This window comes from Acanthochromis polyacanthus, chromosome 21 (assembly GCF_021347895.1).
Source record: "Acanthochromis polyacanthus isolate Apoly-LR-REF ecotype Palm Island chromosome 21, KAUST_Apoly_ChrSc, whole genome shotgun sequence".
Lineage (NCBI taxonomy): Eukaryota > Metazoa > Chordata > Actinopteri > Pomacentridae > Acanthochromis > Acanthochromis polyacanthus.
In genome coordinates, this window is record NC_067133.1 from 9,215,832 (window position 1) to 9,242,825 (window position 26,994).

The 26,994-nt window shown below is 39.1% G+C and overlaps 3 protein-coding genes across 4 annotated transcripts; 2 read left to right on the forward strand and 1 right to left on the reverse strand.

Annotated features, from left to right (window-relative positions):
• Positions 1–2,763: 2,763 nt before the first annotated feature.
• On the forward strand, positions 2,764–6,749 carry LOC127531586 (nicotinamide riboside kinase 2-like). The gene has a single exon (XM_051941209.1). It carries the CDS (start codon positions 4,809–4,811, stop codon positions 5,355–5,357), a length of 549 nt encoding a protein of 182 aa, XP_051797169.1. The 5' UTR covers positions 2,764–4,808; the 3' UTR covers positions 5,358–6,749.
• Positions 6,750–10,971: 4,222 nt separating this feature from the next.
• nkiras2 (NFKB inhibitor interacting Ras-like 2) lies at positions 10,972–14,732 on the reverse strand. Its single transcript, XM_022193593.2, has 4 exons — positions 14,618–14,732; positions 13,539–13,662; positions 12,929–13,170; positions 10,972–12,168 (listed from the first exon to the last, which is right to left on the reverse strand). Exons 2-4 carry the CDS (start codon positions 13,630–13,632, stop codon positions 11,926–11,928), a joined length of 579 nt encoding a protein of 192 aa, XP_022049285.1. The 5' UTR covers positions 13,633–13,662; positions 14,618–14,732; the 3' UTR covers positions 10,972–11,925.
• Positions 14,679–26,847, forward strand: dnajc7 (DnaJ (Hsp40) homolog, subfamily C, member 7). Of its 2 annotated transcripts, XM_022193591.2 has the most exons (14): positions 14,679–14,792; positions 17,288–17,376; positions 17,510–17,634; positions 18,224–18,337; positions 18,624–18,698; positions 18,773–18,891; positions 20,874–21,027; positions 21,219–21,383; positions 22,064–22,155; positions 22,296–22,369; positions 23,845–23,991; positions 24,138–24,290; positions 25,411–25,473; positions 25,569–26,847. In XM_022193591.2, the coding sequence occupies exons 1-14, from the start codon at positions 14,719–14,721 to the stop codon at positions 25,604–25,606; spliced, it is 1,482 nt and encodes a 493-aa protein (XP_022049283.1). In that variant the 5' UTR covers positions 14,679–14,718; the 3' UTR covers positions 25,607–26,847. The 2 variants fall into 2 exon arrangements, with proteins under 2 accessions (XP_022049283.1, XP_051797167.1); XM_051941207.1 differs by lacking the exons at positions 25,411–25,473; positions 25,569–26,847 and adding an exon at positions 24,750–24,859.
• The last annotated feature ends 147 nt before the right edge of the window (positions 26,848–26,994 follow it).

Genomic DNA, 26,994 nt, shown 5'->3' on the forward strand with positions numbered 1-26,994 from the left:
CAGTTTCTGACCTATGAACCGTACACATGTCTGCATCATGGCTCCACATGGAAAAGAACTGACAACGGAGCTGAAAAATCTGATACTTTACAAAGATGGAGAAGGATGCAGGAAAATAATTTAAAAATCAGTGAAAATAGCTGCAGCAGTAATCAAGAGGTATAGAATGAGTCATAGTAGCATTAATCAGGCTTGCAGTGGCTGTTTTCTAAAACGAGGCCACAGTCAGTCAGTGGCGGATCTTCCGTGATCTGATTGTCCATCTAGTGTGCCCCCCAAAATTTTCGTTGGAAATTTACATTGCTGGTACTCCGATTTCTGACACTCCTGAACGCAACTTCGCTGTCCGACTGCACCTGAATGCACCAATGACATTAGTTTGATCCTTTGATTGTATTTTGTTTGGATTTGAAGAAGCTTTGAAGATGTTTCCTGACAGCCCAGGGCCAGAACAAACAGAGTATCATGGTATGTCTCTGAGAAAATATCACAGTATAGCCTTTGGTTCAAAAAAATACCATCATATACATCGTATATTGTACAAATAAGTCAAGGGAAAGAGACATAAATTGTAGAATTGTAGTAATTGTGGGCTGACTGATTAACTGATTATCAGTGTTTTAGTTTTTATTGATTTACGGTAATAAATACATTTATAAATGGTGCTACTTTAGCTCTGAACCTTTATCTACCTGTGGTCGCTCTGTCTTCTGGAGTGATTTGATTGGTTATACGTCACGAATAAAACTCATTTAACTTAACGTCTGTAAACAAAACAAAAACGTATCAGCAAAGTTTTCTGTTAGAGTTTGTGTTCTTCTAAGTTTAACTCCAAGATTTTAAATACTTTCATTTACTACAAATGAATATCTCCTCCAAATGCCTCACTAATAATCACTATCAGCCTTAAAAACCCACAAAACACCCCTTTATACTCAACCACACTTAGTACAGTCTGGTTCCCCCTTCTATAAATCTGCTTGGAATCTTCCACTTCCTGTTTGTCGAAGTGGCCTTCTACTTGGACAGGTTTTGTTGGAGCTCATGCAACAATTATTTTGGGTAACTGCACTTTAATATGGATAGATGACACTGAATTAGAGTTTTAATGAGACTGACTTCAGATGTGTAGCTCTGTCATTAAATAAGAAATTATTTCTCAGAATTCACAGAGAAAAGTCTGAAATGTTTGCTAGGTTAGTGTCCCACATGTTCTGGCTCAGCTAAAGCGGTACCTGGTCAACTCACTCCCCGGTTAGGGTATTTCAGCTTTCAGTGTAAAAGGATATCATCCATGGATTTCAGCTAGTTATAGGTAAGTAACCTAAGCATATGGGGAGTGAGTTTTCTGGGGAGTGAGTTGACCAGTATCCGCTAAAGCTAACTCTCTCCAACTTCTGGATCTCTTGAGTTTCTTGTTGTTAAAATATGTTGCTATCGCTGCTGAAGCTCAGAAAGTCTGAGATGTTTGTTCAAAAAAAGCTCATTCTCAAGTCTTGTTTGAACTGTCCTCTTTTGTTTGAACTTTCCCTAAACTTAGGAGTTAATGACAGAGCAGCACATCCAGACTCAGTCTCATTTATGTAGAGATTAAACTTCAGTGTCATTCATTGATGTTAAAGTGCAGTTTTTCGCATGTTTGTTGCGCATGCTCCCGACCAAACCAGTCCAGGTGGAAGACGATGTGAAGAGAAGCTCCAGAAGATGAATATCACATTTACGTTGGAAATAAATGTCCTTTAATTAGACATTGTCATGGAAAAGTTGGATTTCCCTTTAATGATGTTCAAATATTTGTTGGTTCTTTTGTTGATGTTGGTTTCTAAATGTTTTCTGATGCTCGGCCCCAAAGATTAAAGCCTTCTATAGCTCAAAAGCTGCAACAATTCACACGTTATCAACTATCTTTCTTACTAAACTGTAGTAACAGTTTAGTAAACTGAATATATTTGGGTTTAATATTTTATAATCCAAAACTAGAAATGAATTACTGGAGAAAACAATCAACAGATTAATGGACAAAGAAAACGTGTAATATATATGGCTGAATTACTCCAACATTACAAGATAGATACAATTTAAATTCAATTTTATTTATGTAATGCCAATTACAGGTCAAATTGTCTCAAGACGCTTTATTTTTAATTTTTTTGGTCATATTTAAAATATGGCAAAGTAAGAAATTTAAACCTCTTGACTAATCCAATTTATTATTTGGTTTTTAAGAGACTAATCGACAATTAAAATAACTTTCTCCAGTAAAACTAATAAACATGAGATCAAATAGAAGGAACAGTTTTAAATACTGCAGTCCCATGATGACAAGAATAAAGTTTGTCAGCAAAAACTATATCTGCTGGTGGATTCCATTAAAGTCCTAATAAATGATAATAAAGTGTGATACTAAAGGTTTGTGGTGCTAAAAATCTCAAAGATATCAAGTGGAACATCTGGATGGAGGTTGATAAAAGTTGACCTTCCTTCATTTCTCTGGAGCCGACTCCATGGATTTTATGGATGGTGGTTAAAGACCTGCTCTTCTAGTCGTCTTCCTTCCAGTCACTGTAAAAAGTCACTCCATCCTCGCCGACTTCAACACCTCTCCATGACAACTTGTTCTGCCTCCGACCCGGTGGAAACTCCAGAAACTCGGGAAAACTTGTCGAGACTCGAGGAGCTCATGGAAACTCGAAAACTTGTCGGGCGGGGGAAGGTGTGGTAGACAGTGGGGGGAAGTGGGGGAGTCGAGGGGGGAGGCCGCCACCCACCTCCCCTCCCCTCCCCCGACTCCACCCAGACTCCACCTTGGCTCCATCCATGTGGTCAAATTATTAGGAATCAAATCAAATCAAACTTTATTTATATAGCACCTTTCATCCATTTAAGATGCAACACAAAGTGCTTCACAAAATAAAAGAATGAAACAACAAAAAGGAACAGAATCTACGACATCAAAGGGACGACGAATTTATTTCTTTTTATCTGATCTGTAGCTCAATGAGTTAAGGGTTTGCCTATGGAGGTGCTGGTTGCTGGTTCAAGACTGGACCCTTCTTAAATTTTTGGAAAAACTTAGACAGACAAAGAAAAAAGCCAGTGCTGAGTCTTGAACCTGCTACCTTTTACTTGGTAGTCACTTTTCTTATCCCCCTAAGCTACTCACTCAGATACTAATGCTTCTTTTTTTTTGCGCATTTATCATCTATTTTTTGTCGTTTTTGAGGGTTTTTTTTAACTCGAGTCTCGACTTGACCGTTTTTCTCAGAAGGATAGACTTCAGCCTTTGTGCTGGAGGATTGAACCCTTAGTTCCAAGACTTTCCAAAGCCTCCAGACCTCCTGAGTCCTCAGAACCTGAGCTTTCACACAGTCTGTCCCACAGTCGATCTCTGTTAGATTTAACTTTCAGACCGTCCAAGGACTGATATCTTCTAAGTTCCTGAGTAGATCCCTGTTAGTTTGAACCTTTCGACAGTCTGAGGGCTGAAGTTTTAAAAGTTTCTCAGTTTGAACTTTCTGGTTAACAGAAGCCTTAAAACTTGTGACCATGAGTCTTGATTTCACATTTAGAACATCCATCTGTGTTCTTTTCAGACCTTCACCTGTGGGTTCCTTAAAAATCCTGAACAAACTTTGATTCTCTTCACTGAACAGTAAAGTTTGTGGAGATCAGAAGGTAACATTAGTTTGATCGATGCCTTCAACTACTAGTAGACTTTATCTGGAAAGCAGTTTTCTGAAATGAGTTCTTAGTAAATCTGTCCACAATTAAACCAAGAACATAGAAAGAGGAAATGTTTGAAGAAACAACTTGATGTTTTCATTTCAGACTAGAAAACGCTTTAAGACCTTTATCTGTTTTTGCCCTTTTTGATCGTTGAATTGTCTTTTCTGTTAAATTTGATCTTCTAAAGTGTAACTGGTGTCTTTTCAAATGTTTTGTCTTTAGTTTGATTCTTCTTAAATGTTTAGTTTTGCTCTTTTGTCACCTTTTATTCTTTTCTAATGTCTGATTTGATTTTAAATTGTTTTGTCTTTTTAATATTTAATTGTTGTGTTTTCAAATGTACACTGTAGCAAATGTGCAGTTTCATAACTTCATTGACACGCATGCGCCACACGCGGCAACGACAACAACAATGGGGGCGTACAGTGTAGCAAATGTGCTGATGAAGCTAGTGACCCTACTATCCCTGTTGCAGCAAAAATCTCCTTCTTCTCAATCACCACCGAGTTGAACAAACAATTATCGAGGACACATTACGGCACTTTATGGTTACACCCCGGAAAAGGACCCACTGTTTTTCCTTCTGTTTGCGGGTGTTTCCGTCGTATCGTTACAGCGCCCCTAGAAATCTGGCGTGTTTACAGCGTTTCCATGTGTATCGAGTGCATTCATGTAGACGCACACATTTTCTGAGACGCCTTCATCTTTATGACGATCGTTTTTGAAACTGTTAAGCGTTTTGTCTTCATGTGGACGGGGCCTGAGTATTCCCTTCAAAATCCTCAAAGAGACCTGAGGGACTGGTTAAAAGGAATATTCCACCTAAAACCTCAACTGGGGCAGTATGTGTAGCAGCGACAGCAGAAAGAGGTCCTCTCTGGGTGGAAGAACCTCGTCCGAGTGGCAGCTCCCTTTCTGCTCTTACCTTACTCACTAAACTCTAGTGCCATGGAGGACTCGAGTAGTTGACTTTTCCTGCTGCAACCTTCTCTTTTTCAGCTTTCTTCCACGTCCGATCACTCCCGACCTGGTTTTTGTTGACGTTTTTGACTTTTTTTCCAAGCTTTGACCAATCCGAGAACATGAAGTACATCATTGGCATCGGCAGCATAACCGATGGAGGGAAAACCACCCTCACCAACCGCCTGATCAAGAACCTGTCCAACTGCTGCGTGGTCCATCAGGATGACTTCTTCAAGCCCCAAGATCAAACTGAAGTTAGTGACGATGGCTTGAAGCAGTACGATGTCATCACTGCTCTGGACATGGACGCCATGATAAGTACGATCTTCGCGTGGCTGGAGAACCTGGTGAAGTTTGAGAAGTCTCATGGCGTTAATAACACCCTGGACACAGAGATGGTCCCAAAGTCCGACCACAAGGAGGAGGAGGAGACTCACATCCTCATTGTGGAGGGCTTCCTGCTTTACACCTACAGGCCTTTGATTGACGTGCTAAACCAGTGTTACTTTATTACCATCCCGTATGAAGAATGCAAAAAGAGGAGGTGCTCGAGGAAGTACACGGTGCCAGAACCCCCCGGCCTGTTTGATGACCACGTCTGGACCATGGACCTGCAACACAAGAACATCTGCTCACTGGGAAAGATTATTGAGCGCAGCTTTTTGTGATTTCTATGCAGAACACTATGATGTTTGCTGAGCTGTGAACTATTAAATGATTTAAGAATATAGAATATTGTTACTGTTTATTATTGTTCTCAGGTTTACTGTTAAATGTATAGAGAGTTGCTTACTGTATTTTATTGTATTTTAAAATTTACATTCCTGCACAGAACATTTCAGATTATTTTACCACAGATCAAGGGTACAGATTGTTGTTGTTCACTGCGTATTGGGTAGTATTCACTTTGATTTAGACTGATTAGCATACAGAACCCTATGATGTTTCTGGTGTACAACTGAGAACTAGTTGCTAAAAGTACAGAATATTATTTCTTATTTTAGGTGTGATAATCGTCAGTAAACATTCTAAGAAGTGGAAATTCACAGAGTTGTATATAGTGCTGTTCTTGCACAATATTTGTCACTTAATTGCCCTCAGGATACTGTCGTTGAGCTTATTAGTTTTACATTACAGGCAGATGCTGCAGCTGATGATGTTGTAATTCACATAAACAAGGAAACAAGTCCATCATAATTTGAATGTCAACAGTCCACAATGAAAAGGTAATATATGGCTTTCCTAATGGGTTAAAAAGCCCCCCCCAAAAAACCCCATGAAAAATACTTTGTAAAAGCAAGAGGTCGGTAGCAGCTTAACGAAAATTAATCTGGATCCGCCCCTGCAGACAATGAACCGCTGTCACAGTCTAGCTGTGAAATTAAAAATAGGCAGCTGCTTCAGACTTGGGATTATCAAGAAAAATCATAATTTCTTGACATCAACATTAACATCAATCCCTATAGCAGACATTCAAGAAAGACACCCATGTTAGCTTTTTAGCACGAAACTCAAAGATGAACTTTGCTAAGGAACATAAAAAAGACGCCTGACAAAATTGGGAGCGCGCTCTTTGATCAGAAGAGACTGGAGTAAATTTGTTTGGTTCAGATGGAGTCCAGCATGTTTGGTGTGAACCTGGTCAGGACTACCACAGCGAATGCATCGTCCTGATAGTGAAGCACGGAGATGGAAGCATGATGATATGGGGCTGCATGAGTGTAAAAGGTTTTGCAGAGACGACATTTAGAGCAGGACAACCCCTCCAGCAAAGAATGTTCCTGCAGACATTCGCTATAAATGTTGAAAAAGACTGAGTCTGTCATCAAAAATCAAGGTGGACATAAAGGATTTGACTTTTGTTGCATTGAGTTCCTACTGTCTGGCCTATTTTTTTTTTAATAAAGTAAATCTAAACTGTTAACTTTAATTTTACACGAGAGAAAACACTGAACTGTTCAACTGAGAAGTGATGCATCTATTGAGCGGTGATACAAGTTTGAATCATTTGACATTTGAGTGATATTGCACAGGGCTGTACTCACCTCTGCTGAATACAATCTATGCTCCCATTTCTTCTTCATCGTCTTCTTCTTCTTTTTTTTTTTTTTTAGCACAGTTCCCTTAAGCTTGACTTGTTAAGGTTAAATCACCCTGTGCTTCCAGGACAAATGATCCATCTCCGATGCTCGTGGGCAGCCAGCATGACGACTAACATTTGACTTAACTGATGCCTTCAGGACAGCTGATATTTGCAGCTGGTGAGGGAAAAAAAAGCCTGATAGCGCAGAGAATAAAGGTGACGCTGCCATTTAAACATGTGTTCACTGTAGTGTGGAATGGTTTTGTTAATCTGACGCTTCACAATGGCGGCTGTGAAACGAGGGTCAGCGCTGCAGCTTCCAGGCTCTATTTCCTCCTGGCGAAAACAAAAAACAAAAAACACACACACGAGGGGTTATAAAATGTTATCTGTGTTATGGGAGCTGAACTACAGTCATGAGACACGCTGTCACTGAAAAGCAAAGTTCATCACTGGAGGCAACATGAGGCCTGTGGCTGGAAATTTCTCTTTTCTTATTGTGCTATCAAAGAGAAGAATGCTCATAAGTCATGCTGGCAAGGGATAAATAGCTTCTTGCTGTGTCATTTTTATGGTTCGTACTGAGATACTGTCTTTTCTATTTGAACTGTAAAGAAATTCAGAGAAAAAAATGAAAATCTTGCAGGAGGAAAAAATACTGGACCAATCAAAAACTAGGAAAATAACAGCGAATATCCGTAAAATATTGTTAATTTTATCTGCTTTTAATACAGTGAAATTGTTTGATTTGACTCCTCATGAACACAAACCAGGACAATAATAAAATAAAACATTAAAAATACAGATTTTTAATGTCGACACTAGGCACAGTTTTGGCCTGATATTATTCTAAAGACAGCCTGTAAATTAATATGTTAAATGTCAATCTGTAAAGTGACAGTTTAAAATGATTTATCATCACATTATTGACAGTTTTGTCCTGATTTGTACAGTTCACATTTGAATTAATTTTCTGTTTTCTGTCATTTTGCTACATATTATTTGCAATTTAAAAAAACAAAAAAAAAAAACAAGTAACATTTATAAAGTAAGTACCTTTTAAATTGATTCAGCATTTTTTTTTTTCAGACATAGACATAGAATTGACAAGGAAAGAAAATCTGGAAAAACAAAAAATTGAAATGTAGCAGCAAGAGTGGCAGAAATAGTACATAAAAAATGTTAAAACGGTAAGAATAACCTGTAAGATAGCCATATTTTTACCTGATTTAATACAGTAAAATTGTAATTTAACAGTCACACATTGTAAGCGAACAAATTGCTATTGCACTAGTGGGCATAACATTCATTTTTAGACATTTATGTCTCGTCATGGCTTGTTTTGATTACAGTCAACATGTAAATAAATACTTTTTTCTATGATTTACTAATTGTTATTTTTAATGATTTGTCAATTTTCAGTTTTTATTATAATTTACACATTCCTTTTCTTTAAAATAACACCAAATATCAGTAAAATACTGGAATTTTTTGTAGATTTTAATACAGTAAAAATAATGTAATTTGACAGTCAACAGTGTAAAAGAAGAAACGAGCATTTCTCGAAATAAATTCAAATTTACAGTCCTGGCATGTGTTTTATTGCTGTGAACATGTAAATGAATGCTTTCACTTTGATAATTTTTACCAGTTATTATTCATAATTTAACAAAACAGGAAAAAATCTGTAAAACTGACAGGTAATAAAAGTCAATCACTGCATTTAAATCATTGATAGACATAGTTTTTTTCTTTCAAATAACAGCAAATATCTGTAAAATAATATTTTTGCTGATTTAAATGCAGTAAAATAGTGTAAAAGAAAGGCTATTTTTTTTTCTTTTTACAGTGTAGGACAGTACAGTCATGAAGTCATTCCAGAGAAAGACATCTTCCAGGTATCTGACCTCAGAGGCATAAAATTACTGCCGCTGTCGTCGCCCGAACGTATGATCCAATCACTGAAGCTACATCGCTGCTCCAGCTCAATTCAAGTCATTAAAAAGAACATGATTGAAATGAGATGGTACATGATAGCAGCCTCTGGGGGAGCTAAGGTGTGAGTGGAATATAATTTCATAAATGTTCCACTTGAGGTTTTCTCATTATCTTGCATTAACCTTTGCAGTCAACACGCCTGTTTCTGCTGAAGCCTCTCCGACCTTGTCTGTTTTCACTACAACTCCCAAACTGCTTTATCGAACCCATTTCTTGATGGGTTTTTAATAACGTACTCATGTTCCAGTAACTCCTTAGCAGATTTAAACCTATTTTCTTGGCTTTGTGCTCTCCAAAATCAATCAAATCTGCAGGGCATGATAACTATACACATACACTGGGATTGCACTGTTGGTGCTGGTGTAGGTTTATTTCCGGTTTTTCTCTTTAGAATATTTCAATACTTGTATTTTGTTATTGTTGTTTTGTTTTTGACAAATTTTGTTGCCATTTTGAACATTTTTTTAAATTATTTTAGACTAGTTTTGAATCATTTATGTTTTGTTTTGTTTTTTGTTTTTTTTAGCAATTTAGGAATAATTTGGAGACATTTTAGAGAAGTGTTTCTGACATTCTGGCCCTTTTTTGTTCATTTGGGCAATTTTTGAGGCATTTTGGACACATTTTGGGTAATTTTCAGTCAATTTTGTGTCATTTGTGACATGGTTTAAGTCATTTTGGAGGATTTTTGAACAATATTGGAGAAGTTTCAAGAGATTTCGGACAAGTGTAGGTCATTTAGAACAATGCAGCTTCACAAACAGGCTACAGTAGAAGCTAGCTCGTCGGCTGTGCACAGAGAAGCCTCTAGTCTGCACTTTTTGAGCCATTTTGGACAAATTTGGAGAGAGGAGATTTCAGAGAGGTTTCTAGACATTTGGGTCAAGCTTCAAGTCATTTAGGATTTATTTTTTTTAGTAATTTTGGACAATATAGGCTCTCTTGCAGGCTACAGTAGAAGCTAGCTGGTTAGCTGTGCACACAGAAGCTTCTAGTCTCCACGAGTTATTTCAGCAGCTCAGACAGCTGGAAGTCCAAGAGTTTTCTCATTTCAGATTTACTTAATTTGACATTAATTGCAAAAATTTAGCAAGTTGTTTTGGACACGTTTTGAGTCATTTTGAAGAAGTTTTCAAGATATTTTGGACAGTTTTTGAGCTCTCTTGGACAGGTTTTAATTAGTTTTGGACAAGTTGTTTTGTCGTGTTATAATTTTTTTAATCATTTTGGAAATCATTCCTGAAAATTAGTCTGCGAAGACTGAAATAAGATCTTTCAATAAGAAGATTGACCCAAATTGCAATACAATTCATATTACTGATATTTACGGTGGTTATTATTGTTTAACATTTTCTGCAATGATGTTTATTGCCATCTTAGCACCGTTGTTAACATGGATAAGTAATATAAACCTATAATCAGGAATTAAGTCACCATTATTCATACAGGATGCTTTAAACTACGGCCAGTCAAAGTGTTTTCCAGTCGAGAAATATAATTAGTGTGTTGTGAATTTCCCGAATAAGTTAAAAATACTACTGCTATGACATTACAGTGTTACTTATCATGTGAGCATAATGAAAATATTCCAGTTAGAACTCCACAAAATGATTAAAAACACAAATTTACCAGATTAAACAAAATTTTAGGATTGACAACGTTATTAATTATGGAAATTTATCGGGCAAATTTAAAAATAGTAATGACAATATGTACAGATTACACCGATTTTTGTGTACGTCTATTTACGTTCTTGGCTCTTATTGCTTAGTTACTTTAGTTTTTAGAGGTTTTCTTGCTGTATGGTTCAATCGTACAGTGGATGGTGTTGCAGCTTCTCACTGTGAACACTGGAGGGCAGCAGATACTCACGATATAAAATGAATCTTCACAACTTTATCCAGCATCATTACTAGTAGAAATAACAATAAATCACCATTTGTATTCATTTGTAGCACTCATTATCGATGTGGTTCTTAGAAATAAGATCAGCAACCGGTTTTTGTCACAACTGTATGAATTACAAGCTTTTCTATTTCGAACTACAAACACACTTTCACTCATAAATACTTAAAAGTAAACATCATGAAACTGCCATTTTAAAAAAAAAAAGATTAACTCTCTTGTTCAGTTATTTGCTCACAAATCTGAATGAAGAGTCTTCCTGTGCTTTAAAGGATTCAGCAAAACCACAAACTATCTTCAGGCACAAAAAAGGCTTTAATTTGTTCACAGTACACGCAAACAAACATCAAGTGAGCACACTTCAAGGACATTTATACATTAAAAGCTTGATATTCCAATAAAAAACGTTGCATGTATGCACAAACACAGTTTTCACGATAATACCAACACTGTTCATATTTTCAATGAAACAGATTCCAAAGCTGCTAAAATGTTTGACTTCACACTTCAGTAAAACTATGCTGACTTCAGCAGTAACATATTATGTGACTTAAGTATGCTAGTGATGCTTTTCAAGTGGAACAACCAGAGAAAGCAGCACCTGAGCCTGTAGAAACAACCGCTATTCATGTCTTATGCTCAGACGATTGTGCAGAAGGCTGCGTGTGGTCGGGAATGTCAATGTCTCAGCAACAAATACATGTTTAGTGTAACAAATCTCCACGTCAACAAACAGCACAGTGGCGCATCTTCAGCCATTGATCCTTTAGCATGTGAAATTCAGCATCTGTGTGACCTTTTCCTGATAAAGCCTGTGTGTACAGAAAATACAAGCCAGTGTACATTTGTGCAAAGTCCTGATTAATCGATACAGCGAACATAATGAGACAAACGGAGATCAAAATGCTGATTGTCAGTAGTTCAAGAACTACAATATGTAGGATCCGTAACCCACAGTCTACGGTCCGAACACGACTGCTAATGCGCTAAGTGAAAAAGTTTGACCATAATTTCACAAGATTCTTCCATTTCATAGCTGACATGGACATAAAACATAAAGATAAGCAATTATACTGTCACAATTAAAGTAGTTTTCCACCAGAACATCAAATATAGATGCTATAACAGTGTATATAAATATCCATACAATCATCCTGCCTTTTCAAAATCCTGCATCCCTTCTGACATCAATATTGATTTATTCATAAAACCAGGTTCCCTTTAACACACCTCCAGGCGTATGTGGTGTTTTAACTGTCTGTTGAGCCACTGCTCTTGTTCTTGTTGCGACTGAGAGGAAAAGTGGATTTGCTCTGCGGCTGGGTCATTTTGCTGGCCAAGTAGACGAAGGGTTCGATCAGCGTGCGTCGGTCCACCACCGAAACTTCCCACAGACGCACCTTCTCGTTCTTTGCCCAGTTCTGAGCCAAGTTCGAGTCAATTCTCCTCTCGTCCTGCTTGTCCAGCTTGTTGCCCAGAACAACAATGGTCACCTATAGATGAGGATTGTTAGATTAGATCCACAGCAGGGGAATCTCTGGAGCTTTAACTACAGCAGATTGTCTGATGAGAACAAATATTTAAATGAATAGTTCTCATCGAAGTGCATAAAGCAGATCAATCGATGTCTGTGTACATGACTAGAGGCCAGTGCTGGTCTCAAAAAGCTCCAAAGCTGTTTCATAAAGGCCTCATATCCATCTTTAAACACACACTAAAGTAACTGCAAAAACAAAGTTCCAATAATATCTGACACTCTGATGACTGCTGTTACAGTATTAATAAATTCTGTATCTTAATGCAGAATGTTTTGCACAGCGATGTTTTTTTATGTTGTACTCTTCCTAGCATTTATAATCATTTACTAGAAATGTTTACCCAGCGCAGAGAGGAGAAAAGATTGTAAGCAAATTAAATATGTAAATAATAGAATATTATTAGTATGTAGAGCCTCCATTTCTTTTTCCAGTTTTGGTAGCGCCTTTGGGCACTTGGAACAAGGTTCTACATGTTATTTCTATTTTTTTGTAAAACAAATAATCACAAAAAAATCAACTTTTATTCTGATTCATGACATTCTAACTGTGTTAAACCGTACAGAGGATATTTCTGAGTTCTCTCTTCTTCTTCATAGTTGTTCTGGTTTCATAGAGGCGAAGGACTTCATATTACAGTGAAAAATAAACCCACAGTGAGTGAAAATGTGACAGCAGCCAATAACGGTCAACTGTGTCCACTGTGTTCTTTTCTCACCTCTTTCTTGTCTCTGTGTCGATCGATGTCTTTCTTCAGGGCCTCCATTCGCTTGAAGGACTCTTTACTGTCAATGCTGTAGACGAGTACGAAGCCGTCGGCAAAAGTGTAGTAGTGTCGGGGGAACTCCATCCCATCACGGAGTCCGCGGGTGTCGTAGAAACGCACCTGCTCTCGTGTGCCGCGGTCGGTTTCTATGGAGCCGATGTAAATATCCTCCAGAGTCTCCATGGGCTCCGAACCTACGAGTAGACAAACAAAGGCAGACACAAGTATTACAATAACTATTTGCGGTATTACAAATTGTGAGCAAACACTTTTACTTTACCTTACTTGAAACACAGATGCTACACTTTGTATAATGTGGTGTCAGTAGAAAAAGCACTTGCAAAAAACTGTTTTAGAAACACTGGAGTCTAAAGTAGATGATACACAATATTGTTTTAGGTTTGTTAATGTAATGACGTGGTATATTCTGATTAATAGGAGAGCAGTGCTGGTCTGAGGTTAATGAAGTGTTGGATGTTGTCTGATTAGTGAGTCTCAGGACCAGCTGAGACTGTTTTTATATGTAATGTAATACAGTTTTAATTAAAGGCATAAGACATACCTGCAACATGATTGGCGTACAGTAATTGCTCCAGAACGGCTGTTTTTCCAACTGCAGCCTGGCCACACACCACCACCTTGCAGCTTTTACCCATGATGATGTCTCACTATCTGGTCAAAAAAATCTGTTTATTGATGAAGACACACAGATTAAAAACTGTTGAGTCACACAGTTTATTAACTTACAATTAGTGCAACGATTACATAAAATTTGGCATCCAAAGCAAAAATTATATATTTTTTGCGAGTGTCACATAATCGAAGGAAAGTTCCAAAAGTCCTTTCTCCTATAATTTTCCTATTGCATCTGTCACAGAAAAACAAAACATGGCAAATGGTAATTTTTAGAAATATCTTGAAGCCCTAATGTATGCAATGACTTCCTGTTGATTAATGGAAATGCTTGGGTACAACATGTTAACGCTAACTTATTTTAAAACTACCACATCCATCAGTACAATCCTTGCATATTCTTAATCTGTACATTGCAGCCTTATAAAGATTTTGCAGTGGAAAAAAACACTAAAAGTTTGTTTTAATGCATAAAGCAGTGAGTAAAACATGAATACATTTAGGATTATACATCCCACAACTGGGCTGGTGGCTGGTGACCCATAGTTACAGCCTATTTGTCACCTTTTTAGAAATGCTTTTTTTCCCCCCTTGTGAATTGAGTTACAAAAATATCCTACAGTAATTCGTTCAACATAGCAAATAATATGACAACATTTTCCTATGCATGTCAGGTGTTTTACAGAATCTTGCAGCGTTAATACTATGACAAAAATGTGTGCACCAAACAACGCAGAGCTGATACATTGTTTATTAACAGCAACATACACGATCTCAATAATGTTATAACAGGTAGATTATAAAACATCAGCTAAGCGAGTAGGCTAACTTCAACGATGTGTTAGCTAGCATTAGCTGTCGAGAAGATACAGAGCTACAATATCACAATTATAGGCGTCTATTTAATCTGAAACGGGCTGCTCCGACTAAAACATGTCTAATAATGGCATACGCTCGTATTAACTGCGTTCTTGTTGCTATTAATTGTTAATTTGTGTGTTTTTCTACCTGCTAGCAAATCGTCTTCCTCGGCCAGCGGAGCACTTCCTGTTTACAGTTGTACGTAACGACTGCAGCACGAAGCCACGCCCCTCCTCATTGACGGCAAAATGGCGGCGGAGAACTGTGATGCTGTGAACATGGACCCTGACATGGAACTGCTCAGCGACGAGGAATTGGAAAGGTGCGGGACGCTACAGCGGCGTTGTCAGCGGCAGAAACGCATGTATAACGGAGTGTCTTGCTGTTGTGTGCCATTTCCAGCCCACGTCGCGCTAATTTTCTCGTCGCACTGTGGGAGCTAACTGGCCGCGCCGCCGCTAACTGTTTAGCTAAATTTGGCTGAGGACAGCGTCCAGCTAGCTCGTCCTCCCCCCCTAGTCAGCCCCCCTCAGCCAAATTCGTGGGTTCCAGTTACTGTAACGTTTGTAAACATTAATCTGCCGTTGATTTCTGGCTTCACACGAATGCGATATGCCCAGAATGGCATTAGCTGGCCAGTGACACCATTCAGTCTCTGTGTGGTCGTGATGTAAAACATGAAAGGCCTGCAAAAAAGTAATGGCAGTAGCCCACAGCATGGTGTCATATGTTCCTGGCTCTGCTCTGCTTGCCTGCTTCATAAAATAGCTACGTGTTGGCTCAGAATAGACCCTCATGCCCTGCTGCTGTGGCTCTTTCTATGTTTGGCTCTAACTCTCTAATGAACACTCATTCACAACCTTCTGCATGCTTGCTGCACCTCCAGAGATTTGTCATTGTGGGGTGACTAGTGAAACACACAATCTGCGATCTGATACTGAATTTAAGGGTTTCTGTACATACAGTACGGCTGCACATCACTGGAAAAGAAAACTGACATTGCAATATGAGAAAAATGCAGGAACCTGTATCAGATGGCCTGAAAAACCTTATTTTCTAAGAATTTCTTATTACAAAAATGATTGTGATAATTCTGCAAGGGAGTGCATGTGAGTTGAAAATCAAAATCACTTTTGAAAAGCCGCCTGGAACTTTTCTCTTTCGGTGTACTACTAGCAAAGATATGAAAAAGTGTTTTAGTATTGGATGTCATCAGGATCTGGCTCTGCAGTCGTTGCACTGAGCTTCTGATTCAAATGGTCAAACAAATTAGTTTTGTTGTGGCAACAGTTGCAAGACGCTGCCCCCACAGTACATGTTTTTGGTCACTGTTTCCGTAACCAAAAATATTTCTGCACAAGTGACGCATCTTTTAGCAACCACATCTTGCTTCTCTGTGTTTTTCTCCTGTTATTGACTCATTTTGCTTTGCACATGTCGACACGCATTGTCTAATGTAGATAAACGTCTAAAAATACTCCAGTAAATGATGTTCAATCAGACAGGCTTCACTTGTAGATCAGCCATGAATTGGAGGAACTGTGCAAGTTTTCTTTTTTTTTCATAGCGGCTGAAGTATTTGGGTTGATTTGCCTCAGTTTGCATGCATTCCCTGCAGTTTGACGACTGTGCACGTTGTAGTGTCGATACTGAAATGATCTATTGTGCACGCTGTCATTTGCAATCTTGAACATACTCTCTCTGCTTGGTGACACCTTCAGGAATTTTCCGTAGATGTTGCATTATGTGAATTTCAGGAATTCTGTCATGCTGTCGTGGTTTGGAGCCTAGTTGAAAATTACATCAATATGAGACTTAAAGAGTCGCATACTGACATGCTGTGGTTTCATCTTTATTCATGCACAATTTTTTTGTGATTTGAATGGCCATTGTTCGAAACAGTCAGAAGAGATGGTGCCGTACTTTTAAATGAAAATAAGTTCTCATATCGACAGTTCATCCCTCGTTTATGATTCCAACCTTGTAAATTCTGTCCATGGTGATAAGTGATCAAATTAGAGCAATTAGTGGGGTAATAAAATATGTTTTATTGTTACCGGGCTACCTGTTGCCATATTCTGGTTATTACTTTACTGATTAGAGAAGCTGTGCTCAAGTGCTAATGTCAAATGTCACTGCTGTGAAAAATGACAGAAAAATAGTTGAATTAAAACAGATGGATTGAACTTTAACATCAAATAATATCCAATGGTGACGAAACTTAGGACCGAAGAACTGTGTATCCGTGTGACACCTCACATATTATTTCTTCATTTACGACATCTCATGGATTGTTTATAAGTAGTTAATGTATAAATGGAGACACTCATATAGGTCCTGATGCTGCAGACGTTTAATAAACTCAGAGGAAATGGTCCCAAACAGCTGGAAGCATCAGACTAAGCTTCCGCTCCTGTTTTGAGGTCTGTGTTTGCAACTACTTCAACTTCATTCTCGAAAGCTGCCTTTTCCGCTCTCTGTGATACTCATGAACAGCTGCACAGTCGTTTAATGCTGCCTTCACTTTTATTCTGTGTTGTTTTTTAGTCAGATGTCTTGACCGAAACTTGAACATTGGAGTTTCAGTGAATGTAATTTGACCGATTCGATTTTTTGTCACAACCCCATCTGGCCTGCTTTGTTGGCACTTTGCTCATGAGTATGAATCATGCAACTTAAAAGCCTTGCAGTTAGAATAATAATTTTAAAAAAGACAAGAAGTTTTTTCCTCATTTGTAATTATATAAAGTAAACTCACATCACTCATGTCACTCCTGCCTCCTAAAATTTCTGCTTTTTCTGCCCACTTTCACACAGGGAAGCGGAGGGCTTCAAAGAGCAAGGCAATGCCTTTTATATCAAGAAGGATTATGCGGAAGCCTTCAATTATTACACCAAGGCCATCGGTAATTATTCCCAAATTATTTTTGATTTTATTTCATGCTATTCGTCAGCAGGATCCTTTTTTGTTTTGATGAAACGTTCAAATTCTGTTTGTCCTTGATAGAATGTCAATAACATTTCTTTTTCGTTTTACAGATATGTGTCCAAAAAATGCAAGTTACTATGGAAACCGGGCAGCCACACTAATGATGCTGTGCCGGTACCGAGAGGCTTTAGAGGATTCCCAGCAGGCAGTACGGCTAGACAATTCCTTCATGAAGGTGACGAGGCATTTAATTCCATTTAAAGTGGAGATTTTTCCTCCTTACTCGTCTTTCATTGCTAAATATGTTCAGCTAGAGATTAACGTGGGCGGCATGGCTCAGTGGGTAGAGTGGCCGTCTTGTAACTGGAAGGTTGCCAGTTCGATCCTCTGCCCGTTGAGCTCATGTCAGGCCGAGGATCCCTGAGCAAGACACTGAACCCCTAATTGCTCCTGGTGGGTCGTGGTTAGCACCTTGCATGGCAGCTTCCACTATCAATGTGTGAATGAATGGGTGAATGTGATGTATCATGTAAAGCGCTTTGGATAAAAGCGCTATATAAATACAACCATTTAACGTGAAACTGCATCTGCTTCAGAAGTTGAATTTGTGGTTTTATGCAACTTTGATTGTAGTTTATAACACCATAGAGCTAGTAGGAATTAGTGTTGCAGGGCTTCTTAATACATTTATTCCAGCTCGTCCCTGTTGAAGGTGTATCACACGGCAAAGAAGTAATTAAAGACTGGTGATAAGTTTTTTACGAGGGTGTAAATGAGGAACATTATCACTTGAGGCTGTGAACTCTTAAATCTTCTACCCACAGGGACATCTGCGGGAGGGTAAATGCCACCTGTCCCTTGGCAACGCGATGGCCGCCAGCCGCTGCTTCCAGAGAGTTCTGGAACTGGAGCCGGACAACAGCCAGGCCCAGCAGGAGGTGAGCCCACCTCACCTTTCAGAAAACACGATGTGACAACTCGGACACGATTATCCGGTGTCAAATAGGCTTTGGCCAAGCTGCCGCGAGTGAAGTTCAGAAGTCTGACATGGAGAGGTTTAAGCGAAGATTGGCTGGAGCTGCGGTTAATTCTCGTTGAGAAAACAAGGAGGTGTTTAGGTTACAAGGTTGACGTGGTTTTAGGAGCACTGAGCCTGTCGTAGCTGTAAATCTGACTACTGTACATCTTCTTATTGTCACTGAATACCTCAAATTTCTTTGACAGCTCAGAAACGCAGAATCTATCCTGGAATACGAGCGAATGGCGGAGATTGGATTTGAGAAGAGAGATTTCAGAATGGTAAGTTTCTCATTTGTGAGGTGCAATCTTTCACTAATAACCACAGAATGCAACTAAACTGTGGCTTTCTTTAGGTTGTCTTTTGCATGGACCGTGCCTTGGAGTCCGCCTCAGCTTGTCACAGGTTCAAGATACTGAAGGCGGAGTGTTTAGCCCTGCTGGGTCGATACCCCGAGGCTCAGTCTGTAGCCAGGTAAGGAGGCATCGTAAGAAAAAGGTTTGACAATGGTGGAGTCTGTCACATTCAGGTCAGAGTGAAAAAAGGGGGAAAACAAGCCGCTGAGGTGTGGATATTGCACAACACGAACTCCGCTCAGCTCCCATTTTGCCGATTTTGTTGAATGTTTGATCAGTCAGAAACAACAAAAGAGGATTTAGAGATCTGTGGAACCACGAAGACAGTGATGTGCACATGGGTGTAAGAAGGATTGATATTAAAGCTGAAATCACAGCGCTGGAAAAAGCCTTAAATTTAATCACTCCAGCTTGTTCATTTACCTTGAAAGTGAAGATCATCAAGGGATTGCCTGCAGAAACTGTGGCGCTTCCTCGGTTTCTACATTTTAAAGCAGTTTTAGAATCTGGCAGCTGATGAATTTAGCGTTGACACGTCTGTTACTACGCTTAATGTCAGAGTTTACATGACTGCACCTTTGGGACGATGTAGGGAAGCACAGAATCGACAGTTTAGTTTTCATATGTGAACAGAATCCTTAAAGATCATGACACTGGAAGCTATCATTTTTATCATTTGCACTTTTAAAGCCTTTGAATATGTTTTCTCTCCCAATTGGAAAGTCACTGTGTCATTTAAAAGGCATTATGAGTGCTCATTATGTATGTGTGTGAGTCTAGTAGGCATCAATAAACTAATTTAATGACAGTGTAGCTGCAATTTAGCTTTTAAAGCCACAAAATTGTAGCCTAGCCGCGCTAGACCCAGCTCTTAAGACACAAGGGTCTAAGAACGCTCCACAGGGAGGGAAGCGGGCTAAAAGGTTGTCTTTCAAATCGCTCTGCAGCAATTGGGTAGGTATACAACCAATCAGCGCAACGGATAGGCTGACGTAGTTCCTAGAGCGCCGGATTGTGGCTAAGTCCCATTAGCTTCCCAACCAGCAGAGCCGCGGAGCCAACTGGTATATTAAGGATTTGTCATATCCCGTCGGCATAAGTCCAAATACGTCTTTCTTCTCAATGAAACACTTCAGTGCCGTCCTTTGTTTATCTTTCAAGTTGAATTTTAGCTTCAAATCTTTAAGGGCTGTGGCCAAAGCCGAGTCCAAAGATAACTGTTTATTGTGCGCCGGTTGTTTCTGTCAGAATCGTCGCGCCTCTGTCGTCACTTAGTTACGCCCGCCTTCTGACTCTACACTTCATGGTGATTCGTCCGGCCAGTTTTAAGAGAATCCCACCTCGAGCCTTATGGAGGGTAACTAGACCCACCCTGGCAGAGAATTAAATTCGTTGCCGTGGGTTGTCTAGCGCAGCTCGGCTAACAAAATTGTGCATTTGGAGGCTGAATACAATGAAGGAGGCAGAAGTTTGCACGCTGTAGAGCAAAAAACTTGAGTTTGACTTCAATTTGAGACCATAATTGGTCCATAATTGATCATGTAAATAACATATAGTTACACTCTTCAGCTCACAGTCTCCACCTTTGTTGTGACTTTTTTCTCTTGTTTTTAAAGAATGCTCTTTTGTATTATCTTAGTCATTGCACAGCCTTGAGAAATGTTTACTTTGCATTTTACTGCACATACTGTATGAATGTGTGCCAAATAAGACCTCTTGAAACTTTTGTTTTTTGATTTGAATTTTGATTTAAGTTTCACTTTTACTTCCTTATTTCTCGTGGGTGACTGGTTAAACTTAGACACCAACACTTCTTGATAAAAGTTGAGAAAAGGATCTTTGCTTGGGTTTAAATGCAGCCTGTTGCTACGTATACACATGTTTCAAAGCTGCATTTCTTCCTGGTGATTTTACGTGCAAATACAAGAGTTCACAGGCAATAACAGGGTTGTTTTCTCTGTATAAATGATCAGAATGGATTGTACTTGACCTACAGAGTGTAATATAAACTAGAGGAGGACCCTTCTGGCTCATGTGTGCAGGAATGTGCACTGTGTGTCTGTTTTCCAGCATTGATATTAAAGATCTGTTTCCTTTCAGTGATATTCTGCGGATGGACTCCACTAACGCAGACGCTCTGTACGTTCGCGGTCTCTGTCTGTACTACGAGGACTGCATCGATAAGGCCGTCCAGTTCTTCGTCCAAGCCCTCCGTATGGCTCCCGACCACGATAAGGCTCGGCTCGCATGCAGAGTGAGTGTTTCTGACCTTTACACTGCAAACCAATCACACAATCTGCTGTGAATTCCTCTAAATAAAGCAAAAACAAGCTGGAGGTAGCCTTATAAACAAGACTTTGTGGTTTTTCTTTTACCCATTCTGAGTTCACTTGCTGCTCAGAGTAGCTTTTAACCTTGCTTTGTGTGAATATGTTGTCTTTCCAGAATGCCAAAGCACTAAAAGCCAAGAAGGAGGAGGGCAACAAGGCGTTCAAGGAAGGAAACTTTGAGGCTGCCTATGAGCTGTACTCAGAGGCGCTAACAATAGACCCAAACAACATCAAGACTAATGCCAAGCTGTACTGTAACAGAGCCACTGTTGGGTCTAAGGTGAGCAACGTGCATAGAAGTTGTTTTTCGGTTGAGCTGTCAAACTAACCTTACTTGGTTTTAAGATTTGAAGTAATTCTCTTTATGCTGTGACCAAAAAAACTCCCAAAAAAATGCAGACTTTTTTTTGTCTGCATTCTCATTGTTTAAAACCATGGAAGGGGTGTCAACATTTTATGAGAGTAATGCATATTTTAGTCTTGCAGCCAAATATTTTATTATTTAGTGCATGCGTTTGACCATCACCAGCCCTGCCTGAAAGCTAAGCTGACATTCTTTGTTAGAATTCCCTGTTAAGAGCCAGGGAGGGCAGTGCTACACCTCAGTGGTGACGTGAGGGGAAACAAAGGGTGGACAGAACGAGACAGGAACAGGGACTAGCAAGAATGCAGACTTTTAATTTTCCGTTGTTTTTACTCTCACAACCACCAAACAATTTTTTGGAAGGTTTTTTTGTTTCTCATTTTTTCCCATATTTTTTTTTCTATCAATAGTACATAATACACACACATTCATTTGCTTCAATTCATATTTTAGCACAAGTCCTCCTCTGTCTTCATAACAGTATGAAGTTTTTCACTATTTTGGTCTTTCTTCTGTCGCATCAGCAGATCTAGGTCGCTGCTGCTTTTTCCCTCTTTCTGCCTCACACGGTCACACGTTTTCTTTTTCTTTGAAAGCTGAAGAAACTAGAACAGGCCATTGAAGACTGCACGAAGGCCATTAAGCTGGATGAGACCTACATCAAGGCCTATTTAAGGAGAGCGCAGTGGTACGTCGAGGATTCCTCACTTTGTTGTTGGTGGAGATTCTAGTCAATCTTGTTTTTAGTTTTCTGATGTTGTCACTAAGAATCGTTGTCTGCACTGTTATTTTACGGTTTAACCTGTAATATGCATGTTTGTGCTGCAGCTACATGGACACAGAGCAGTATGAAGAGGCAGTGCGGGATTATGAGAAGGTTTACCAGACGGAGAAGACAAAAGGTGAGAAGTAGACTGTTCTTTTATGGCTGAGCTCAGTTATTTAACCTTAAACTGAACTGACTCTGCTGAAAACATCTGACTGTTATCACGAGTGTTGGGCAGTCGTGTCACTGCAAAAAGAGGCATTATTAGTTTTCACTCCCTCCAGTCAAAGTATAGTTGTTGTTTCTTTTTTACCTTTTTGACGTGATATGGTGCTTTCCTCATGTGCAAGAAAACACCTGAGTATTTCCACCTGAAACTGCAGTGTACTGAATTGGTTTCCGTTACTAACACGAATGACTGGATTTCTCCAATATTACAACTCGGTATTGTGTAGCATGGAGTAGTTTCACAGAGTCTGAGCAGAGTTGAAAGAGGCCAGAACTTGATAGACTGTCAGAAGAAGTTTGGCAGTACCACTTGGCAGCACCAGTGTAGAGTTACATTTGAGCTGTTTTACAGCAGGAAGAGATGATTTCCATGTAAATACAACCACTAATATGTCGCTTTGATGTGGAAAGATGAGTTTTAAGGGGTTAAATCAATGACAGGAGAGAAGTTTTAACGGCATTTCTCAGTGGCATGTTGGCAACAGCAGTAATGATGATGCCACCGCCATGCCTGGACGTATACTGTGTGGATAGCTGACAGATGAAGTTTGCTACGACCATGACATCATGTACTAATCCTTAGTGCAGCAAACAGCATATAGCACCATGTGAGCAACTAACTACTAGTTAGCTTTGTGTTTTCCACCGTCTTTAGGCAGTAAATGAATCAAATTAAATGTGACAATATATAACCAAGCTATCTTCTGATGTATTAAAACTACTTTTGTCATTCTTGTTCAGCTTGCTGCATTTCTCTCGGTTAGCTTAGAAAATTGCTTTATATGCTGCACACAGGCCAAATCATGGTTTCTTCATGACTGATATTGCAGACTTTTAAGGTCGGCGGCAGACAGCTGTACAAAAACAGTCAAGGCTCCTGTGGGTGTTTCTGAAAGGTTGTGGCTGTTTTTACAGGATATAGTAACTGGTTACTGATTGGACTGTGGCCCTTTGTCGGTGATTATTCCTGAGATGTGTTAAGCAGAGGATATCTGGAGAATTTAGAATTTCCTGCTGTGTTTGAGCTCTAGATGGAAGCAACTCAAAGCACATTGTTCTGGACTGTTTTTGATTGGGTTTAGATCACTTTTGAACTTGGTTTCTCCTTGGTTTTTAGATAAGTTTCATTTCATTCATTGTCTTGTACCAACTACTTAAATCAGAGCTCTTTTAATGATGAATTCTGGAGCTGTGAATGACACAGAATGTCCTACAGTCTCTTCTCACAACAAGTATTTGTTTTAAGTTTTCCTGGCACATGCATTTTGTGGACATATCCTGGACTTAAAGTAGCTAGCTTAGATTGGCATTAATGTGTCAGAGCTTCTTAAATACAGTGTTTTTGTTTTAATCTCCGTGGTCTCTTTTTCCTTTATTCTATAGAACACAAACACCTCCTGAAAAATGCTCAGCTGGAGTTGAAGAAAAGCAAACGGAAAGATTACTACAAGGTTCTCGGTGTGGATAAAAACGCCACGGAAGAGGAGATCAAGAAAGCCTACCGCAAACGGGCGCTTTTACATCACCCAGGTGACTGATTTCTCCAGCCTGTTTTTCTAATATCTATCTTTATAGACGTTTTGGAACATCACTTTAGCAAAAGGAAATGGCAAAATTCTATTGATTGATGCACTCTAACACCTCTGTTTTGTGTTTTATTTTGTTTATTTCTTCAGACCGCCACAGTGGAGCGAGTCCCGAGGTGCAGAAGGAGGAAGAAAAGAAGTTTAAGGAGGTTGGAGAAGCTTTCAGCGTTCTTTCAGACCCAAAGAAGAAATCTCGCTACGACAGCGGGCAGGATCTCGAGGACGACGGCATGAACATGGGAGGTGAGTAAACCTAATTATGTCAGCCGATGTGTTTTTTCATAGGACTGATGCTGATTATTAGTTTTCTAGGAGATTGATGACTCGTATACAGTTTCAGCAAAAGTGGAAATCTTGCTGTCAGGATGTAGAAAAACACAAACTCCAACACAAAACTTTGTTGAAATGTCTTTATTTATGAGTCTCACATTTTTATTAACAGAGAACTTTTCAACATTTATATGAGGCTGTTTAAACTCTTCAGATTGGGCTGTGGTTGCTCAAGAACACATAGCGGCTAAAGATTAAGAGAATTTGCTGCATCAGAGCCAAAATAAAATAAGCATATAATATTTTGTTTGGAATCCAATGTAAAAAGGTAGAATATCAAGTTTAATCATTTCTAATAGGCATGTAGTTTAACAGTGAGAAAGTTAGAAAGTTCTCTGTGTTGGTTCTTACTTTCTTTTTTGTCTCTGGCAGAATTTGATGCCAACATTTTCAAGTTGTTAAATTTATTCTACTTGAATGCAAAAATTGAGATTTTCCTTTTTTTTTTTCTTAATTGGCCACACTAGACCAGATCCAGATCAAAAAACATTCTGTACAGATGGTTCAGATCTGGATCACTTTGTCTCTGAGAGGCTAGAAATTCTCAAAAACGTGGTTTGGCAAAACGTTTATTCTATTTGTGAAAATGCAAAAAAAAAAAAAAAAGGTGAGATTTCACTCCTTTCTTCACACATAGACCACATAAAACCAGAGCAAGAACTGAAACCACTCTGTGTTTACTGTCAGATCTTTGCTAGTTTGTCTCTGAGATGTGACAAAAACAGTTAAATCTTTGTTTTGTTTTCTTTTACATTTTCATAAACCGAATAAAGAGTTCAAAAATGAGTAGCTTACTTTTATTTTGTTTTGGGCAAAATTTGATGCCAACAACATTTTCAAGTTGTTAAATTTATTCTACTTGAATGAAAACATTTAGATTTTACTTTATTATTGCTTCGTTGGCCACATTAGACCTGGTCCAGAAAAAAAAAAAACATGTAGGGATGCGCAGTAAAAAGCTGTAAAAACTTTTTTGCGACTAGATAAAAGATTTTCAAAATAAATAACTTCCTTTCTTTTTTGTCTCTGGCAGAATTTGATGCCAACAACATTTTCAAAGCGTTCTTCGGCGGTCCGGGAGGTTTTAGTTTTGAAGGTAATTTCTGTTTTATTTTTGGACAAAAGCTGTCACATTTTTGAGAAAACAGTGAACATGTTTGAGTTACCAGTAATATTTTTGTGATCTTTCAGCATCTGGACCTGGAAATTTCTTCTTCCAGTTTGGTTAATCGGAGGACTCGTCCACCTCAACAGCTACTACATCAGGACTTTTCAACAATGTCGACCCCTCAACCCACCATCCGTATTTAATGACTGAGTCAGGTTCTTGTCTATGCCATTGACTGAATGAATGCAACCCAATGACCACAGGCAGCAAAACGATTAAACGCCCGTATAGCAGCAGGACACCACGGCGGCTCCGACTCAGTTGATAGCGTTACTGGTTTTTAGTTTTCTTCCTTCCAGAACGAAACAAACTTGAAGGTCAGTAATGACTAACAACACTGGTCCAAATATATTCTCCGGAGGTGTGATTTTAGGAGATTGTGCAGCTATTCAGAGCTTTTTAGGGATCCGATGCAGGACGAGTGCCACCCGGGGGGAAACTCGCTCGCTTTTACCCTGCTCATCTCGACCTACTGCTGAGGGGAGGTTTTTTTTTCTCTTTTTCCCTGCATGAAACTTAACGTCTTGCTCACTGATTTGAGGAAAATCACTGAGCAAGCGGCGCCTCCTCTCCTCTTCTTGTTTTTGAAGAAAACCTGTCGCTCGGACAGACGGTTGGCTGCTACGAATTCGCACTGAAAACTGCCTCCTCGGTCATTTTTTTAACAATTTGACAACAGCTGGCGTCTAAAGCTATTCTCACATTAACACACAGCGAAGCACAGTAGTAAAGATGGCGGCGGCGCTGTCCCTCCTCGTTGCGTTTCTCGTCGTCACAGGTTTTCCGTTTGACGTTGCCATTCACAGATTGCTGCATTGTACATTTTACTGGAATGTAAAGTGTTGATTTGTGATGATAGTTGATTATTTTTTCCATTTTTTTTTATTTTCATATGTATATTTATTGTAAATTTTGCTGTCTGATAGAAGCATCGGTGTGAGATGAAGACGCTCTTCTGTCTGAGAGATTTTTAACTGAGATAAAGCAGCAAAAAAAAAAACCTCAGGAAGGAGTTTGTTTTGCTCGGCCTGCATGAAATGTTGTGCTAAAGTTGAATATGCTGTACGTGTTACTTGACCGTGATGCAAGCTGTTTAATTTTGCTCAGTTCAGCAGATAGAATATCATAATAGTGTCTGAGAAAGTTCAGTTACTTCCTGATGAGTGCAGCGGAAGAAGAGGAAGAGCGTCCTCATCTGTGTTCTCATTGTTTTTGACCTTTAACGGTGAAACCATCTTCTCTTTACCCTGGAAAAGTACCAGCCGTGTCAATAAAGTTGGCCTCCTCTGGGTTTCCCTTAAATTATTTTCTTTCAGTTTGTATATTTGTGCAGAATGATTTTAGCACGAGGAGGACGATTAAAGCTAATTCAGCTACAGCTCAACCCTCGTGTCGTCCTGTGGGTCAAAATTGACCCGTTTGAAAATGTGGAAAAGAAAAAAAAATATT

What these genes read in the sequence shown, in the direction of transcription:
- LOC127531586 (XM_051941209.1), top strand. Translation starts at nt 4,809, where the DNA reads ATGAAGTACATCATTGGCATCGGCAGCATAACCGATGGAGGGAAAACC.
- nkiras2 (XM_022193593.2), bottom strand. Translation starts at nt 13,632, where the DNA reads ATGGGTAAAAGCTGCAAGGTGGTGGTGTGTGGCCAGGCTGCAGTTGGA. An exon ending in GTACGCCAATCATGTTGCAG is followed by an intron (nt 13,171 to 13,538) that starts GTATGTCTTATG and finishes GTCTACTCGTAG; the next exon opens with GTTCGGAGCCCATGGAGACT. An exon ending in GACACAGAGACAAGAAAGAG is followed by an intron (nt 12,169 to 12,928) that starts GTGAGAAAAGAA and finishes CCTCATCTATAG; the next exon opens with GTGACCATTGTTGTTCTGGG.
- dnajc7 (XM_022193591.2), top strand. Translation starts at nt 14,719, where the DNA reads ATGGCGGCGGAGAACTGTGATGCTGTGAACATGGACCCTGACATGGAA. An exon ending in ACAGCCAGGCCCAGCAGGAG is followed by an intron (nt 18,338 to 18,623) that starts GTGAGCCCACCT and finishes TTTCTTTGACAG; the next exon opens with CTCAGAAACGCAGAATCTAT. An exon ending in CCAGACGGAGAAGACAAAAG is followed by an intron (nt 22,370 to 23,844) that starts GTGAGAAGTAGA and finishes TTTATTCTATAG; the next exon opens with AACACAAACACCTCCTGAAA.